General features: G+C 39.9%; 1 protein-coding gene across 1 annotated transcript; it reads left to right on the top strand.

Annotated features, from left to right (window-relative positions):
- Positions 1-704: 704 nt before the first annotated feature.
- DNA2 (DNA replication helicase/nuclease 2) lies at positions 705-19688 on the top strand. The gene is made up of 21 exons (XM_031505159.2): positions 705-789; positions 1727-1906; positions 2295-2478; positions 3761-3906; positions 5370-5495; positions 6312-6531; positions 8122-8239; positions 8531-8696; positions 9897-10091; positions 10224-10454; positions 11412-11528; positions 11632-11741; positions 12775-12884; positions 13342-13566; positions 14637-14830; positions 14934-15023; positions 15116-15308; positions 17859-17948; positions 18538-18720; positions 18840-18986; positions 19595-19688. Exons 1-21 carry the CDS (start codon positions 779-781, stop codon positions 19649-19651), a joined length of 3093 nt encoding a protein of 1030 aa, XP_031361019.1. The 5' UTR covers positions 705-778; the 3' UTR covers positions 19652-19688.
- The last annotated feature ends 204 nt before the right edge of the window (positions 19689-19892 follow it).

Consider the following 19892-nt stretch of genomic DNA (forward strand, 5'->3'; position numbering starts at 1 on the left):
ATATGTATTTTCTGGTGTATGGGAGATAGATAGGCAGCATCCAAGACTACAGTACAAAGGTTTAGCAAGTGTTCAAAACATTTATATAATCTCAATATCACGCCACATCATGACTGCATTTAATATTATCAACAAGGAACTAATAAGTTATAATTAAGCTTCTGTTAGAGAATAATGTTGCAGTGGGAAGCAGCATTAATGTAATTTACTGCATATATTTCAGGACTATCCCAAATAAAACTGAAACGGCTAACCTAAGAATGTTCTCACCTTTTAAAATTCGTCAATTTGAACTCGATTCTTCTGTTGGGATGTCTAGCCATGGGCCAAAGCTGTCATTTCTGCAGCAGAGTGAAACCTGTGTATCCGAAACGTCAGTGCCACCTCAGAAAGCCAGAGACCACACCTTTCTGAGGGGAAAGGCTGGACTCTCGGGCTCAGATTGGCCCATAAGTGAATTGGGAGCGGAAGGCACGTCTAATATGGCCCTGTGCCACCGCACCAGTGGCGGCAGTGGGGCCGGGTGCGCCTCAGCGCCCTCAGCGCCCTCAGCGCCGCTTCGCGCCTCCGGCTCGCGCGCGTGGGAACCGCCCCCTCCGCCGCCTCCCATTGGCCGCGCGGGGCGCGCCGGGCGGGGCTGGCGGAGCGCGCGGCGGCGCTGCGGGGGCGCTGGGTGCGCTGAGTGCGGGCCGGGCCGAGCCGGGCCGAGCCGAGCCGAACCGAGCCGAACCGAGCCGGGCCAGGCCGGACCGAGCCGAGCGCCGCACGGGACCTGCCCATGGCCGAGCGGTAGTGGCAGAATGCGGGGAGCCACAGCGGGGCGGAGACGGCCGGGAGCGCGGGGTTTGAACTTGCAAACCGCTCCCGGCTCCGGGCGCGGGAAGGCGGGATGGGGTCTGAGGCCTTCCTCGGCCTGGGGAGCGCTCGGGGCTGCCGGGATAGCGGGTGAGGGGGAGCCGCCGGGATGGATGGTGAGCGGGAGCCGCCGGGATGGATGGTGAGTTGGAGCCGCCGGGATGGATGGTGAGTTGGAGCCGCCGGGATGGATGGTGAGTTGGAGCCGGCGGGATGGATGGTGAGTTGGAGCCGGCGGGATGGATGGTGAGGGGGAGCCGCCGGGATGGATGGTGGGCGGGAGCCGCCGGGATGGATGGTGAGTTGGAGCCGCCGGGATGGATGGTGAGGGGGAGCCGCGCTGCCTCGGGTGTTCGCGCTGGGCACGGCGCCGCGGGGCCCTGGCGTTCGCTGTGCCCCGATCGCTCCCCAGGCATCACTCGGGACAGGAGAGCGCTGGTTTGGCCGCTCTGTCTCATGGTTTGGCTATTGGAAACTTAACCTTCAGTATGAGTTTTCTAAACAACTCAAGGTCATGGGTAAAACGTACCGCTCCGTGCTCGAGGTGTTTGTGTGGCTGTGGGAATTCATGCGCGCAGGGAGATAAAAGCTTTCTCACAAGCACAGTGTTTGCAGTACAGTTATAATTAGTTTACTAGTGCTTATGGATATGTGGACCCAAAAATGTAATAAATAGCAAACTGCTTAATATTTATAGAGATTTCTTACTCTTTACCTGTACAGAACTGAAAAAAAAAAAACCCAAACAAAATATTTATAAAAATTGAAGGGGAGTAAAATTTGGTTTATGGTTGAAGCTATCTCTCTTTTTGTATGTAGGTCGGCTATTTTCAAAGAGTACAGTATTCTTTGTAATTAGGTGTTCCTTCAGTTTTCAGAAGAAAGTGTCTGACCTACCTCATACGATCCTGAAGAATGGGCTGAACAACAGATACCGAGTGCTGGAGGTCAGCGTAATACAGAGAAATGGAAGTGACCCTGAGAAACACTTGACAATTACAGCCTCCCCCTCACTGGAAGATACAGAACTGTGCATCCTTAGGAGTGGCTGGTAATCCACACAGATACATAGATGTTTGAAAAGAGAATGAAATATTGGATTATTAACTAAATTTTGTTTGTGTTGTCTGTGAGTTGAGTTTTACGGCCTTAAAAGTGATATGGGATCCTGAAAGAACCTTTGTTTAATGTGATATTATCAGTATGCTAGCATAATGGATATCATCTTGAGAGGCCTGATGTTGAGTAGGCATTGCTACCTTGCAGTTTTGTCATTGTAAAAATGCCTTTATTCACTTTCAGGATTTCTTTAAGTCAACTTCTTAAAAGAACCCAACCCAGCATTTCAAAGAATGTTGAATCTGCTCTGTTAATGTGTAAGAAAATACGTTGTGTCTGTTATTTGCAAACATTGGTTGTATGGGTGTATTGCCTTGCAGGGAGTCTGTCCCGGTGGTTCCAGGGGACATTGTTCATTTGGAAGGGGAGTGCAGCTCTGGCACCTGGGTCATCAGTGCCCAGAGTGGATACCTGGTCCTGTACCCAGACCTGCTGCTCTCGGGCACCACCATCTCCAGCAGTATCCGCTGCATGAGGAGGGCAGTGCTGAGTGAGCGCTTCAGGGTGAGTGCTGATTCCACACTGCCAGTGATTTACTGTTCCACTCACACCGGTGGCCTAGCCCAGTGTTAAATCTGGCTGTTAGAAATGTCCTAATTAGCAATTCATAATGTTTGCAACATAGAATAATTTAGGGTGGAAGCTGTCTTTGGTTGAACTTCTCTTGTTTTTTTGAGACTTGCATCTGAAATAATGCAGTACTCTTAAAACGGCTACTGGTCTAAAGAACTGGGCTTTCCACTTATAATTCTGATAATTTTTTTTATAATCTCTTGCTGCATTTTGTGTGGATATGAATCCTTTGTGAGGGATTTGCCTGTTGCCATCCATAAGAAAATATAACCACACTTTGCCAAATTAACAGCTTCTGAAAAATTTAGTTAATTCAGTTAATTGGTGTGGGCTGACTCTGGAGTCTGAATTCAGCTGCTTGATCTTGGAAAGAGGCAAAGTGTCTTGTAGTATCCTTGCTGATACATGTGAAATATGCTGATAAATAGGGAAGCAACAGCTGCCAGTTTCAGCTGATGAAAACTTCCAGACATGGTAGGAATATAAATCCAAATGAATAAGGAAATTTTAATAGAGTGGTAAACAGCCTGGCTGGGAACCTGTGACTGGAACAAGAAAATTAAGTACAGGAGATTAAGACTATGAAATGGTCTTCAACCTTCTATTAGAGGAGTAAGGGGGATAAAATGATTGTTGAGTCAATGCACAGGGTCCTGACTGGGATAACACCATCCACTTGTTGTGAGTGAAGTTCACTGGTCTGTAAGAGATCCATAATACCACAGTGTTTAGGTTTTCAGCTATTTGGTAGTGACTTTCAGTTTTTGTGAGTCTCCAGAGCCCAGCCCTTCTGATGGGTTTCTGAGCCATGTTGGTGATACATGGAATGATTTTGCTGTGAGCTGGTAACAGACAGGAAACTGCTTCGTGCAAGAAATCTGTGTAAGATTGTAAAGATTGTGTTTGCATTAGGAAACGCCTGCAGGCAAAACTTTCTCAAAGTTTTGTTTTAATCTGTGCCTTTGTTTCTCACCTGCCAATCACATAGAGATTGCATCCCGACATTGTCAGGGTTGGGATAGGAGACCCACTTCAGTTCAGCTGCTCTCACAGGCAGGTTTGGCTAGATAACCATTAGTGAGGTGAAAGCTGTCATGATCTTATAGTTAAATAAGTGTAGGTCTTGATGTGCAGCAAATATTGCAGAGAAATTTGGCAGAGAAGTTGGCATGAAATGGGCATAAATCTTCATGTCTGATGACATTTGTTGCAGGGCTCTGAGTCAGGTTCTCACCAAATGCTCGTTGGGACAATTCTTCATGACATCTTCCAGCAATCAGTAACCAATAACTTGACACAAGAAAAGGTGCAAGAACTAGCAAATAAAATTGTGTATGGACAAAAGTACCTCAAAGAAATGTAAGTACCATTACAGCTGCCTTCTATGTTTGGAAGATGGGACAGGAACACTTTGAACTAGTGGATTAAGTTGTACTTTAAAAAATGTAGCACCGGTATCAGGAGAGTATTCTGCCAAATGACTTTGCTTAATGGAAATTGAGGATCTTTTAGTAAGATAATTCCCCTTTTGATAGTTTAATTTTATTTGCCTTCCCTGCTGAGCTACTTCTATATACCTGAGCTAGTCTTTTGGAGTAACTGTATGTGGCAGGGTTTTTTTTACTTTTAGGCCAAGGAGGTTGCAGTGTTTGTGTTTGTAACATTAGATTTGCAGGCATCTCCCAAAGCTCATTTGAATGGGACAAACAGTTAATTATGATCCTCAGCAATGAGCCTAGAACCTTGTGACTGACAAAGAACTGAATGTCTGTTAATTTAATGTCTGTATCAGGTTACTTAGAGTCTCAACTTGTTAGAAGACCTTTAACTTATTTTCTCAGCAAAGCTGATAGAATTGCTAGGCAATGCTTAGTATTTCCCTCAGAAAGTGGGAGGATGAATGGCTGTCAGTTTTAACATAGTACTGCAGGCTTTATTAAAATACAATTCTACTCATGTGAATTAAAAATCATTATATATAGATTATTTTAAATTGTATGTTGGGCAGTGTCAGTATGTGTTGGCCCCAAATGAGTCAGAAGTTAAAGTTGTAGTGGCAAGATTTATTACTCTTAGTTCTGTTATGAAGATAATATTTTGAATTGTGGCTGCTAAGATTACTTAAAGGCCTTTATGTCCCTCTGGGCCTCCATGAAACTGTTAATATGCAATTCCTTTTTGCATATGTAGGCTACTGTTTATTGGCATGGAAAAATAAGTTGCATAAGTCTTCTGCCTGTAGTCATTTGCACTCCTATGAACCTTTTTGTGCAAAATCCATTTGTATTTCCCTGTTGCTGTAGAAAAATGACATTATTTCCAGTGATTGCCAGGACTGAATTATCTAGTGCCACACAATTAGATTCTGTGTCATGTTCTATCAAAATGTGTGTAAGGAGCAGATGAGGATATCCAGACTAAAAGCAAATGGTCTTCTAATTTTTTTTCAAAGTTGCATGAATTGTAGGAATAGCCATTTTTAAATGCATGAGTCTGGTACTCCTTTCCTGCACTCAGACTGTTAGTTTTGTTTCATCACATCTGCCATGCTGATGCTCTCAGTGTGCTGTACCTGTTGTTTCAAAGGTTACATCAGAAATGGATATTCTGGTATATCTCTTGTAATAGATGTTCCATTAATAGTTTGAGGAATTGAGCTGAACCTCTATGCACCTGTTGTTATCTACAGTTCATAGATATTTATAAAAACTTGACAGTTACTTCCAATGATCTTATTGCTACTCGAGGCAAATCTCTTTAGTACCAGCAGCAGATTTAATACTTTGTTTCCTTAATGTGCATGTTTTGGGTTTTTTTTTTAGGTATCTCTTAAATCTGAAACAAGCACAAATAATGCAAGAAGTAGAAGAATATTTGCCATCATTTTTTAAGTGGGCGGAAGACTTCATGCACAATCCAGCAAACCAAAACAAAATGCAACTAAAACTGTAAGAATCCAGAATTAAATTTTAAACCATTCTATGTTGTATATCTTGTTTAATTCACTTGACATTTTTAGAACTTCTTCTGCACATGTATTGGGTGATTTGTAGCTAGTTCATGGCCTCACTGACCGTAGAGCTGACCTTGTGCTGCATGATTAGCTGCCATTGTGAGTTCTGGGCAAGTCATGAAGCCTGAGGGTGAACTGACTTCAAAATCTTAAAATCCTTGTGGACAGCATGGTACAAACCAGAGCTTTTAGTGAGCAAAAGAGCAAGGATATTTGAGCTGCTGACTAAACTAGGAGTTACTGTAGGTATGAGCAAGACTACAAATCAGAACACGCAACTATTAATCAAATGGAGTTCCTGACTGATAGAAGATTTCCTTGGTGAAATGGTGATTTTACTCAACTGCTGCTGAGCGCTTGTCTGTGGCTTCTTGCTGTTAATTGTAATAACCAGAGGGTGCTAAAGTTTCAGTGAAATGGCAGGTCTGAGTAAAACCTGTATGCTACTGTCAAGTGTATGATAGATTGTGGTTATTGAGAAAAGACCAAAAACTATTAAAAACAGTTTAAAGTCTCATTTTAACTTTGAAATTTAGGTGAATAGCAAAGCTAACTGAAGTTAGTTTCTGATATGTTTCTTCCTCTGTTAATGGGAAGATTGAGTGAGGATCAATGCATTTATATTTATTAAGTTAGTGTCTAAAGGCCACTTGTAATGCAGAAATATTATATATTTAGTAGCAACAATTGTAATGTTTAAATATTAATAATTAAGTGAAATTGTTAACTTATGGCTTAATTCTCTTCCTAGGTCAAATGGTGGAAAAACAGAAGATGTATCTTCTAAGATAGAGGTTGTAGATATCTTGGACATTGAAGAGACTATCTGGTCTCCCAGGTTTGGGTTGAAGGGAAAGATTGATGTTACAGCCAGGGTGAAAATCCACTGCCAGTCTGGAGTACAGTCTCGGATAATGCCTTTAGAGCTCAAGTCTGGCAAGGAATCAAACTCCATAGAGCACAGAAGTCAGGTACAAGCACCAAATGTCTAATTTCACTGTTGCTCTTCAGTGGCTGTGTGTACTTTTTTTGTTAGGTGATCTATTTTGTCTTATGAGTATGAAACACTTTGTATGTGGTATAATCTAAATTCATGGATTGCTTATCCTGGCGTGACCAAAGCTGCTGGTATAAAAGTAAAGTGAACTTATTAGGAAGAAGTATACACATTTATCACTTTCAAGCACACCTGTGGTTTTTATCCTGAAAAAAGTCTCTTCTTACTACATTCAAATATGAGGTTGAAGCAAACTGTTTCAGGAACTAGGGTTATACATATTTCCATATAGCTGGCCTGTTTAGAGAGGTAGCAGCCTTGATATAAGGTTTTAAAGATGCTTTTTAATTTAAATCCTTGGTGAAGTTCTTACTACTTACAGCTTCTAAAAGACTTGTGATAATAATGGCTGTTTAGCCATATAAATTGTGAAAGAACTAAACACAGTTTAGAATATGTATTGGTTTTAATGCTGTGCTGGTTTTGACTGGGGTTAGCAATAGTTTTCTTCACAGTAGGTAAATGTGGTCTATGTTTTGGGTTTGTACTGAGCACAAGCTGATAACACAGAGATGTTGCTGCTGTTGCTGAGCACAGGTTGATAACACAGAGATGTTGTTGCTGAGCACAGGTTGGTAACACAGAGATGTTGTTGCTGAGCACAGGTTGGTCACACAGAGATGTTGTTGCTGAGCACAGGTTGGTAACACAGAGATGTTGTTGCTGAGCACAGGTTGGTAACACAGAGATGTTGCTGTTGTTGCTGAGCACAGGTTGGTCACACAGAGATGTTGTTGCTGAGCACAGGTTGGTAACACAGAGATGTTGTTGCTGAGCACAGGTTGGTCACACAGAGATGTTGCTGCTGTTGAGCACAGGTGGGTCACACAGAGGTGTTGTTGCTGAGCACAGGTTGGTCACACAGAGATGTTGTTGCTGAGCACAGGTTGGTCACACAGAGATGTTGTTGCTGAGCACAGGTTGGTCACACAGAGATGTTGTTGCTGAGCACAGGTTGGTCACACAGAGATGTTGCTGCTGTTGAGCACAGGTTGGTAACACAGAGATGTTGCTGCTGTTGCTGAGCCTCACACAGAGCCAAGGCCTTTCCTGCTTCCCCCAGGGCCAGGCTGGGGAGGAGCCTGGGGGTGATGGGAAGTGAGGGGACACAGCCAGGACAGAGAATAAAAGGAATAGCCAAAGGATATTCCAAACCAATGGCATCATGTTCAGTATATAAAGTGGGGGAAAGGGGGAAGGAGGACATTTGGAGTGATGGAGTTTTGCCTTCCCAAGGCACCATTCCACATGATGGGGCCCTGCTCTCCTGGGGGTGGTTGAACATCTGCCCAACCACAGGAAGCCATGAATGAATTCCTTGTTTTGCTTTGCTTGCATGCGTGGCTTTTCTTTTCTCTAGAAAACTGCCTTTATCTCAACCCTCAGCAGGGATGGGGAAGTGAGTGAGCAGCTATGTGGTACTTGATTGCTGCTTGGGTTTAAACCACGACAACTATACTGGAATAATATGTATTCCAGTATGCATTTATGTATATGTTTACAGGTTATTCTGTACACGTTGTTGAATTTAGAGCGGAGAGTAGATCCTGAAGCTGGATTTCTTCTTTATCTAAAAACTGGTACAATGTATCCTGTTTCTGGAGCGCGCATGGACCGAAGAGGTAAAGTTGTTCCCCTTCTGCAAACCATAATTCTCTTAAATATTACTGAAATCTTTCTTTATAACTATAAAGTTTACTCTTATGGAAATAGCTGTACTTGGGGATGCTTCACTTCTTATAATGTTACTAAGATTATGTTAAAAATTCAGTTGTTTTATTAATATGGCACAAGGACTTTGCTCTTTGTGAATAATCAGTTCTTAGTTGACTAAAAAGTTGATAGCTAATTACTTTTGAGGTAAAAATTGTTACAAGCAAGAACATCAGCTTAGTTTATCCTTTTCTTGACAGAATTAATGAAGTTAAGAAATCATGTGGCCTTCTACTTAACACACAGTACCTGTAAATCTGGTGTGGGGAGGCAGAATTCACAGCTTGCTGCTTTGCCTCCTGTGATTGATGACAGTCAAACGTGTAAATACTGCTCCCAAATGCACAACTGCTTTCTATACAGCAGGTAAAAAAAAAGTGTGACTAATGTTTTTAAATGTGATTAGATAATTGTATCTTTTCATGTAATAATTTCATTTTTGTGGTTGACGGTTTTGTATATATTGAAGACTTTTCCACCCCAAAAGAATCTTCCACAGATTTCTCTATAACTTTTATAATTCAGCTCCTGATTTCACAAAGATTTAATATGTTTACTCAGATATGCTTTCTGCAAGACAAAATCTGAGATAAGTCTCAACAAAATACTTGATGACAATAACAGATCTTTTTAAAAATATATTCTTGCAGCTCTCTGTCAAAGGCAGTCTTTGGGCCTGAGTTCTGGCTGGATAACCACTTTTTCAGGTTCATTCTGTAGAAGATTGTTTCCCTGTAAGGCATGACACAAGTAATACATTGATACTTCTCTGCTGAAGTGTTATTGCATCTCCTGGTCAACAGACATAGTGAGCAAATACTTGATGAAATTTCACACAAAGTTATTGAATTATTTTAACAACTGTCAAAATTTTAGTTTCCATGCTGCACAAAAAACAACCAAAATTTTATGTGGAAGAGATTAAATGACGTTTGTTAGAAAAGGAGAGCCTTTGGGGTAATCTTGTGGAAATAGAATGCCTGACTATTTTTAAAATTATAGGGGTAAAAGTGTATGTTGAGGGAGCTTTGTGGGGATACATGACATGTTTCTGTGAAATCCTGCTTCTAATACTCAGTTGTTGCAGCAGCAGGATTATAGCTGGATAGCCATTTACTTCTGAATAAGCTTTTCTCTCTCTGTTTGTATACATGATTTGGTATAATATCTATTTATACTTAGTTTTGGGATAAGTTGACTTGAAGTTTGCTTGTGTATTAACTATTAAATCCCCATTGCTTAGCTAGATATCAAAATAGTATTTGTATGTTACAATAAAAGGAGTAAAAGGTAGATTCCATAAATGTATATGTTACTGTCTTTGAAATGCCTTTATTTGGTCTTTGATTAACTTATTGCTCTTCAAAATCTTAGAGATGATGTAAAGTTACTCATACAAGATTATGCATCTGAACACAGGATACAGATTCTACTTTATTCAAGTAATAATACATTAATCTGTCTGGTATGTTACAGTAGATATTTGGATTGTTGTTATGTACATATGGATTTGCAGGTGAAAAAGGATGCAGGCTGAGCCTTTCCTATGGCTGATTCTATCCCTAGAGCTGTGGAGCAGAAGATGGAAAGTGTGGCCTTTCCTCCTGCTTTGGTGCCTGTCATTGACAGAGAGACCCAGCATCTGAAACCCTCCCACTTGGAGTATTTCAGCCTCTGGTATCTGATGTTAACCTTGGAGCTGCAAAGTGGAGAGCATAAAAAAGGATATAAAAATATATGGATGGCACCTTCTTTGGAAAAGTAAGGTTTAATTTCTAAACTCCCTTCCTTTTGTTTGTTTTGTATTTTGGTTTTGATGGTTTGTTGTGGGTGGTGTGGTTTTTTAACTTGTGGGGTTTTTTTTCTTAATATTTCTTTTTTTAATACTTTCAGAGAGAAGGCTGGAGATTGTGTTGGAAACATGATCAGAGTTGATGAAGTCCATGAAGTTTCTGAGGGACATTATCTACATTTTTTCCAGCGTAGAAATGGTGCCATACCTGGAACAAACCTGTTGGTTGGTGATCGAGTGGTTGTGAGTGGAGAGGAAAAGGGTTTACTTGGTTTGGCTACTGGCTATGTTAGAGAAGTCAGTGGAACGAAAGTCTCCTGTTTGTTGGGCAGGTAATAGGATAAAAAGAAAAGTATCTGTGCAAAAAAGCAAACACTCTGGCACAGCCTTGAGGAAGGGTGCTGCTAGGTGTCTAAAAAGCTGTGACATGTCCTGACTCTTCCTACTGGTGATACCTCAGGTTTTAGTTTTTATGTTTTTCAGATTTTGTGCTGCTTTAGTGGGTGGGTCTGGGCTTCATATTAGGGGATGGTGGCTCTCTGCACAGAGCAGGTTGACAAAACAATTCCTGCTCCAGTTGGGCACCAAGGACAACTGATCCAAATTTCAGGCCCAGGAGCACAAACAACGTGGACTGAAGAAAGAAAAACAAGAAAGATGGGGCTTCATAACCTAAAGCTGTAATTGGACAATGAACTCCAAGGTGCAAATGGAGCAGAACATATAAAAGTGAGAGAACCTGTGACCGGGTGTCCATTTTGGTTCACCTGGGTGTAGCCCTGGCTGGGCTCTTGTACTGCCCAAAGTGGATCCATTGAGGCCTCCGATAAATCCCTACTTTGATCTATAGCTCCATCTTGTCTCTGTTCTAGGCCAGCCTTCACAAGGCATCATTGGCTTTGGAGTAGTACCCTTCAGAAATTCTCCCTTCAGAAATTCTCTTGCCTTTATTGAAACTGCCAGTACTTGGCCTATTTAACTGGTTTATTTGAATAAAAGCAGACTTTAACTCTATTTACTTACATCTCTAGCATGAATCTATATGGATATAGTGATTACTGTGTTAATAGTAACTTTCATTGTTCAGTCTTTATTGTCTTTAAATTTGGCTTATGTTTTATCCCTCATTGGGATAATGCTTTCTTTAGATCAGTTAATAGTGTACTTCAGTTAGTTGTTGCTTCGCTCTGGGATCTTTGGAAGATACCATTTAACATGTAGTAATAATTCTTTAATCAACATACAGCTGGTAAACAAAATTATTTTATCCATGTTCTTGTAATCTTCAGGAATTTGTCAAACCTCCCCAAGGACACTGTATTTAGGTTGGATCATGATGAAGGAGATGTTGGTACAGGAGTCCCTTTTAAAAATCTTTCTAAATTGATGAAAGATTGCCCAGTGAGGTATGAAAAATCAAATTAATTTCATGTTTTCAATATTTTCTGATGAAGTTTCTCAACTAGTAACTCTTACTTGAACTCAATTTTGTCTTATTTTTATCCACAGTGAAAGGCTCCGCAACTTGATAATTGATTTCCAGAAACCATGTTTTATTCAGCACTTGAGCTCTGTCCTTCCTCCTGAAGCAAAGGAAACTGTTGCAAATATTTTAAAGGGTACAAAGCGACTTTCCCCAAAATACTCTGCTTAGTAGTATGTCTCTACAGCCAAAGTATTTATTATGCTATAAATATAAGAGTTTTTCCTACTTTGGGGTCCTGTGATAGTTCTCAGCTTAAAAATTAAAACCAAGTTCTTGCCTTGCGTGTCTTCCAAGTAGCTGAAGGCTCATTTAACCACATGAAGACCTGATCAGGTCCTTGTTCACAGCTTTATTTTACTTTTGCTAGAGGCTGCAGCATGCAGTTGCAGACAGAGGGTCATGTGAATGGACAGAGACAGCTCTTGGGATGGAGGAAGCTGACCTTGAGGGGGAGGAAGGAGATGGGCTTTGGTGAAAATATTCACTTCTCTAATCAATCCCTCTTTCTCACTTGTTGACAGCTCTATGGTATCATGCTTTGTGGCATTTACTTAAAAACAAAACTTGTTTAGGTATGAGGCAGTATCTTGTATTTGGTGGAAATATTTCCTTGTTCTCTGGCGGGGTCTTCTGTGAAAACATAGGTATAACTGAGTTGTCTTAGAGCAAATTGAATTTTTTATAAAAACTGGGTTTGAAGTCTTATTTTGCTTGAGCTTTGCTTAGTCCAGATATCTGAAACATGTTGCTTGTTTGCATCAGACTGGGGCAAACCAGCTCTGCTGTAATGTTTGTTCTAAACAACATGCTGCTCATCAGCCCTTGCTGTGAGCTGTGTGTTTGGATGTGAAAGAGGTATGATCAAACACAAATGCCCATACACAGTATATGGAGGTGGTCAATTAAAATATTAGAAAAAAGTCACAAAGGTCTAAAAAAAAAATGTCTTCAGTAACTTATTTCTAGGAGCACAGTGCAGAACTTCTAGTACTTATCTTGTGTTTTATATTTAATGTCATATCTTCATTAGAACCTACAGACTTTGCTCAGTTCTTATCTCTATTAAGGGCTTTAGTGAAGGAGGAAATTAAAATTTTGCTGTGACTTTAGTAATTATTACAATTATGATAAGTGTAGTAATTTAATTTTGCTTTTTCTTCTGAAAGGTCTAAATAAGCCTCAGAAACAGGCAATGAAACAAGTGCTACTTTCAAAAGACTACACACTTATTGTGGGTATGCCTGGAACAGGAAAAACGACCACAATATGTGCTCTAGTAAGATCATGTACCTCGGTGTTTAATTTTTTTGGTGAACTTTAGATAAAATTAAACCAACTGTGTAGTGTCATGACTTAATCTAACGGTATCTGTATAATTTCAAGGAAGAAAACACACTTCTCTTTGCTTAACCTATATTTGGTAGGACTAAAATTGGATTTTGTGGAGTAGGATGGACTATTGCTTGTGTAGAAATATATGTGGGAGGAAGGAGATTGAAGTGTGATATTTAATCATTTCTGTGATGCTTAGTGTTAACATTCTTTGGCTCCAAATATCAGTAAGTCTTCAAATCCTGAGTTACAGCTTGAAAGAGGGACTCCTATGAACAGCCAGTAACTTGTCCACCGTAAATTGTACCTTAGCAAACCTGGGGTTGTTGATTCTTGCAGATGAATCCTTTTCTGCTTCTCCTTAACAGCTTGTCCTTTTCTTTCCCTTTGCCACTCATTAGGTGAGAATTCTTTCTGCTTGTGGCTTTAGTGTCCTTCTGACCAGTTTTACACACACGGCTGTGGACAATGTCCTGCTGAAGTTGGCCAAATTCAAAGTTGGTTTCTTGCGCTTGGGGCAAGCTCAGAAGGTTCATCCAGATATTCAGAAATATACAGAAGAAGAAATCTGCAGGTCCAGATCAATTAAGTCTGTAACAGATTTGGAAGAGCTGTATAATAGTCAGGTGAGAAAAATGTTTTTTGCTAGGCCTTTAAGTTAATAAAGATAATTACATTAGAATTTTGTTTGGATGCTGAAGAGAAGGAACCCATCCCAAGGGTGTGTACTGCTGTAAGAAAACTGAGCTGAAAGAGATACTCAGCCTCTGCATTGTTTCAATTTCTTTATAGCCTGTAATGACCTACATTAAGGTTGCAAGTTGAGAAGCTTTGTTTATGTCCACACAAAGTAACACATCATTGTAAGTAATAAGCCCCAAAGACTCGAGTGCTTTTATCTGAGGTCTTGTGGATGGGCTACTGCAGCCTCCTTTAGCATTTACATTCTGCTGCTGTTTGTCCCGTCTCCCTCCCACGGGTGCTCCTTGTGCCATTAGTACAATGAGCAGATGGGGAAGTGGAATGCTGTGGAGCTGACCTGGCCAAATCCTTATTTTTGATGGAAAGATTAGTGCTGTGTATATGAATGTTAAATGCAAACCATAATGGCAGCTAGGTCATGTGAGTCAGTGGCAGCTTTCAATTAATTTCACTGACAGAATAAATTCTGATGGTAGCTGGAGTAAATGCCAGTTTCACAAAAGCTGCCATTTACTTTTTATTGATAAGTATTGCAGGGGAATGACTGAAGTCATAAGGGGAATGACTTAGCATTTCTTATTTTGGTCATTTTGGATTGCAGTGGAAGCACAGCAGTGGGACGACCTGTGCTGCTGCTGTTGTATTTTCTTCTCTTCAGTATTGGAAAAAAAACCCAAACCACCTGATTTTTCACAGTAGTCATTTCAGCACCCTCCATTAATAGAACCTGGCATCACTCTGAACACATGACAGGAACAAGTTTGCTACAGTCTGCTCTAAAGCTGGTTTTGTTTATCACTTGCAATTGATATAAGAGCATGTCAGGCCAATATATGTCTAAGGATGCTGATCTGATTTCAAGGATTAATAATTTGGTTTCTGTGATTTTAGAGTTTAGTTCAGTTTAATGGGCAATATATTTTTTTAATATGGAGAATATAGTGCTAAAGGATATAAAATGTACCTTATCCTTGAAGTGTGTCTCAATTTTCAGCCAGTGGTAGCAACGTCTTGCATGGGAGTGAATCACCCCATCTTTGTTCAGAAGCAATTTGACTTCTGTATTGTGGATGAAGCTTCCCAAATCAGCCAGCTTGTCTGCCTGGGCCCACTGTTCTGCTCCAAAAGGTTTGTGCTGGTGGGGGATCATCAGCAGCTGCCTCCACTTGTGCTGAATGCTGAAGCAAGGTAAGATAAAATGCTGCTGGACTATTGCTAGTCACAGATTACGGGAAGGCTCTTGCAGTGTTCTGATTGACACATTTTGATTTTTGTTTTTGTGTTGTAACAGAGATCTTGGCATGAGTGAAAGCTTATTTAAAAGGCTGGAACAAAACCAAAATGCTGTTGTCCAATTAACTGTGCAATACAGAATGAATAGGTACTTTTAATGTTTATTTATTCAAATGTGTTCTTGATGTGGTATTGAAATTGTGAGATTTTTATGCCTTTTCTTGTTCTTTAAATCTTTAGTAAGATTATGTCATTGAGTAACATGCTGGTATATGAAGGCAAATTGGAATGTGGCTCAGAGAAGGTGTCAAATGCCACTGTTAACTTGCCCAACCTAAAGAAATTGAAACTGGACTTTGGGGATGCTTCAAAGACATGGCTGAAAGAAGTCCTTGATCCAGACACACCTGTGTGTTTTCTGAACACAGAGAAGGTAAAGTTCATTATGCTCTTCAACATGTAAAACTTCATTCAGCTTAGGCAGGGTAAAACAGGGAACTTCAGAAATGGTTTTCCCAGGATCATATGAAGTGTGCAGCACACAAAAACATCATTGGCGTTGTTGGCAGAGCTGAGCAGAGGTGGTACAGCTGCTGCTGGAAACGTGGCATCAGAGAGCAGCTGAAAATTTGGAATTAGATACTATTCCAGAAAATATTGAATGGACTTTAACCTTTGTTCTTCCTATTCAAAGTGTGTAGCTGTACTGGATGTCCTTGCAACCAGGGAATGGCCTTGTTTCCATTGGCTGAGGGTCAGTGGTGGCAAAGCTGTGTGCCAGTGGCAGCAAGAACTACAGTTCTCCATGGCATTTTGCAGACATTCTATACATTGAAGTGTAAGGGATGAATAAATTAGTTTAGGCGTGTCCTTTCAAGGAGAACCAAAATTTTGCTGGGAAAGTAAAATTCTAGTGTGGATAAAAAAGTCTGCAAAGCAACTAACTTGCAGGAAAAATGAAGAAGAGTTTAAATGCATGGGGTGAAAGATTAATAAATTAGTACCTGTTTGTGGTCTCTAATAATTGTCATTGGTGATTGGATTATGATTTGAGTCTTTCTTCCTCCTTACCAGGTTTTGTGTTGATTCCTATTAATACTATATTTGCCAATAACTATATCAACTGATGATCTTTTATGCTGACCCTGGTCAGAACTCACCAGTGTTCCTGTGATGTCTTTGACATTGTACAGGATTCATGGTTTTTCCAACAGTTCTGCTAGAATCTCTTCAATGACCTAAAAACAAGCAGTGTTTACTTCGATGACTTAGAGAAATTTCTAAAAATGTCTAAACTAAACAGAGACATTTTCCAGGAATGCCTTGACAGCTGCAGTTGCTTTCCCAGGAAAGCAGAGAGTTGGTCCCAGGGAAGAGGCCTGTTAATAAAAATCTGGCTGAAATACTGTTTATCTAGTAATCATAGCAAAATTGCTAATGAAAAAAGTAGAGTTTCTGTTCCATTTTTTTCCCTAGAAAGCCCATCTCAAGAGTAAGACAATTGTCCTCTTCATGGAGCCAGGAGGAAAGTTTTTATTTCCAAAATATTCTAGATTTGTTGAGACATAAGGCTATAATGTCATTTCTCCTTTTGGACTTCTTGTCAGAACTCCATGTATTGTGGCAGTCATGAAGGGAGAAATGAAAAAAAAAGAACACTGAACATGACAACAAACAAAACCAGCTTTTATTTCCATTAAGTTGGTAGTAGTTTTTTTCCCCTTGTATTGTTTACAGTGTAACCATGAAATGCTTTTGAAGAAGTAGACTTGGCAGGGAGGGATACAAACAGAGAGAGAAGGAAGAGGAAAAAACACCATGACACCACCAGGAAGCTTACATTTATTACGCTGGCTTTAAAAATAATGAAGAAAAAGCCTCTATTGTTTTCTGCTTAACAATGCAACAAGTTTGTGACAGCAGTGGGAAATCTGTTTGTTTCTTCTCTGCCAACCCCTGTTTCAGTCTGCACTTCTCTGACAGCTTGGGGCTGGCAGTTTGAAAAATGACATCCTTGATTTAGGGCAAGTCTCCTGAGAATTTGTAGGCCCAAGTTGTTTTTGTTGGTGGTTCTGCTGGTGTCCTATGGGAACAGGAGAAATAAATGTAAGCATGTGTTACCATAAGCATGATGAAGCTTTTAGAACTTCTTTCCTGAAATTACTGTGTAGTTTTTAGCTACACTAATGCCAGTGTGGTCAGAAATTAACTGCAGTAAAACAGTTCTCTTCTGCTTTAAGAGAACTTGAGCACATGGGGTGTGGAGGCTTCCAAACACACTTTCATTGCTATTGGAATGAATACCCCTCTACTTCAACTTTAGAGAAGGCAGGAGTCAAGCAAAGAGAAAAAATGACAAAACTGTGACTCTACAATGACAAGATTTTACATCCTGAGATTCCTGAGAATGGGAGGTAATAGTTAAGAAATAGTAAAGTCAGTGAATCCTTTATTTAAAAGTTGGGAGTTTATATACAATTTAATACTACCATTTTGGATAGTTCTTGTTGTAGCTGTAAACGTAGTCTTTCAAACATTCCAAAAATTATCCTTTATGCCATAGAATGAAGAAAATTCACTGTAAATAATGCTGTATGGAGAGTGATAAAGCAAAAGTCCCATGTAAAATATAATTTTCTGTCTTACCTTATCAGCAGGAAAATGTCCATTTTTGTGTTTTTTGATTTATGATCTATAATGCTGAACTGTAAAGTCAGAGGATTAAGCTTTGGCAGTTTATTAAGGTGAAAAGCTAGTGCTGGAAAACAATTTTGGGGATTCTTCCAATTTGTTTTGCAAATGCAGTATTCTGAAGTTAATGTACAGTACAGGCTCTTCTGTTTAGTAAAATTCAGCATTTAACTTAATTTCTTTAATTAATACTGTTAGTATAAATCCACATATGACTCAGTGAGTTAGGAACAGAACATAGTACCCCTTTACAGACAGCAAAAGTCATTATTTTCTGTTTGTATTTTTAAAGGTCCCAGCACCAGAACATGCAGAAAAAGGTGGCGTAAGCAATGTGACAGAAGCTAAAATAGTGCTTTTCCTCACATCGTTATTTATTAAGGTATCTTCTACTTTATTACATGATTTGGAGGGAGACCTTTAATACATTGCTTTAGTAGTGTATGTTATGTATTGGGTAGCTCTCTTGGGGATAATCTTAAGGATAAATTTAAGGATAAATTGAAGATTGGCTTCATGTCTGTGTAGTGGGGAGCCTGAGGTCTGCATTCCCTTCCCTGTCCCTTGCCTGCTTGGATCAGAGATGCAAAAAACAAAAGCTGGATGCCAAATTCTTTTAAGAGATGAGGTCTTTCTTGGGAGGGAGAGGAGAGGATTTGCCTTTGTTCCTTATTTAATTTAGAAATACAGACCGGAACCTCTGAGTGTTCACCTTGCCGTTTAAAGAAGAAAGAAAAATGAAGATTTCAAGGATTTCTGTCTTTGTGCCAAGTTAAGACAAAGCTTGAGAGCTTGCAGTAACTGATGTTTTCTATCTCCTTTAGTTAATACTAGTTACACCATTAGTTTAGATAAAATATCTTGCAGCAATATTTAGAAAAAAAAATAATTAGAAGAATCTTTCTGACCGTACTGAGTTTCCCAAGCCAACTTCAGTGACAGATTTTTTGTCCATTTTCTTCTTCATTCAGGCTGGCTGTAAGCCCTCAGACATTGGCATTATATCACCCTACAGACATCAGTTAAAAACAATCACTGATTTGATGGCAAAATGGAAGGAGAACAGAGTGGAAGTTAACACTGTTGACAAATACCAAGGAAGAGACAAAAGTATCATAATTGTGTCTTTTGTTAGGAACAGTATTGATGAAAATGTAAGTTGGTCATTTTAACTTTGTTCCAGTCAATTTTAGTAGTTTAGATGCTTTTTGAAGACGAGTGGTTTGTGTCCATTAAGTAGGAAAAATAAAAGCAAGTGACATTTGTTTTCCAGCTTGGCACCCTGCTGAAGGACTGGCGCCGCCTGAATGTTGCCATCACCAGAGCCAAGCACAAACTGGTCATGGTGGGCTGTGTTCCAACCCTGTGCTGCTATCCTCCCCTGGAGAAGCTCCTCTGCCATTTGCAGTCCCAAGCAATGATATCCTTTTTCTCCATGCTAGTTTGGGAAAGGGGAAAAGGTAGGATTGACTTACTGAGATTTGAGGTAAGAATGGGAAGACCTTTGATTATTTAGGTTATACTTTTAACAGTGATTGGCAACACAGCACAAAATGTGCTGATTAGATTGGCCAGAAGAGTACTTGAGATAAAGCTACTGGATGGGTTTAGAGCCTTCTCTGTCTTCAACAGGAGAAAAAGTCAATGCTGACTTGCAGGTCACCTTGAACTTTTTTTTTTTTTCATTTTGAGGCCTGAATTTATAATTTTTAGTGCTTTTGCATTTTTTCCTGTGATCATTTCAAGTTTCTTGGCATCTTAACATCAGTGTGATTATTTTCTTCCACTCAACACATCTGCTTCATGAATAATCTTGGTGGAAAGGAAAATAGCATCACTTTCAGATGACTTGGTAATTTTTTTATTTCTCTCTGGCATTGTACTGAATAAGCTTTAGCTATTGCTGTTTCCATCTCCTATTTAAACAGGAAAGAACCCTGTTGGCTGCTTTCTTTGCAAACACCAATGCACATTCAAACAGGTTTTGTGAAAGCAAAATGTTGTTAAAGTGCTTCCTTAACTTGCTACATCTTGAATCTTCCAGCCGGGGCTCATGAAGGTATCCACAAGTGTAACATCTTATGAGTGTGAAGATGCAAAGTTTTGCAGGCCTTTGTATCTTTTCTTCTGCTATTGTTTAGTGTAAATAACTGGTAATTGGGGTAACAGTCCTGATATGCACTGTTGGGTATGTAGGCAGCCAAAACAGGAAGCATTCAATTATTTGGAAGTTTCCTTTCAGTAGAATAACAGACATTTCTTGAAAAAGCTGATGGTTACAGAACTAAAGCACACAGCTTACTTGTGACAAACCAGAAATATGAAG

Source organism: Lonchura striata, chromosome 7, assembly GCF_046129695.1.
Source record: "Lonchura striata isolate bLonStr1 chromosome 7, bLonStr1.mat, whole genome shotgun sequence".
NCBI lineage: Eukaryota > Metazoa > Chordata > Aves > Passeriformes > Estrildidae > Lonchura > Lonchura striata.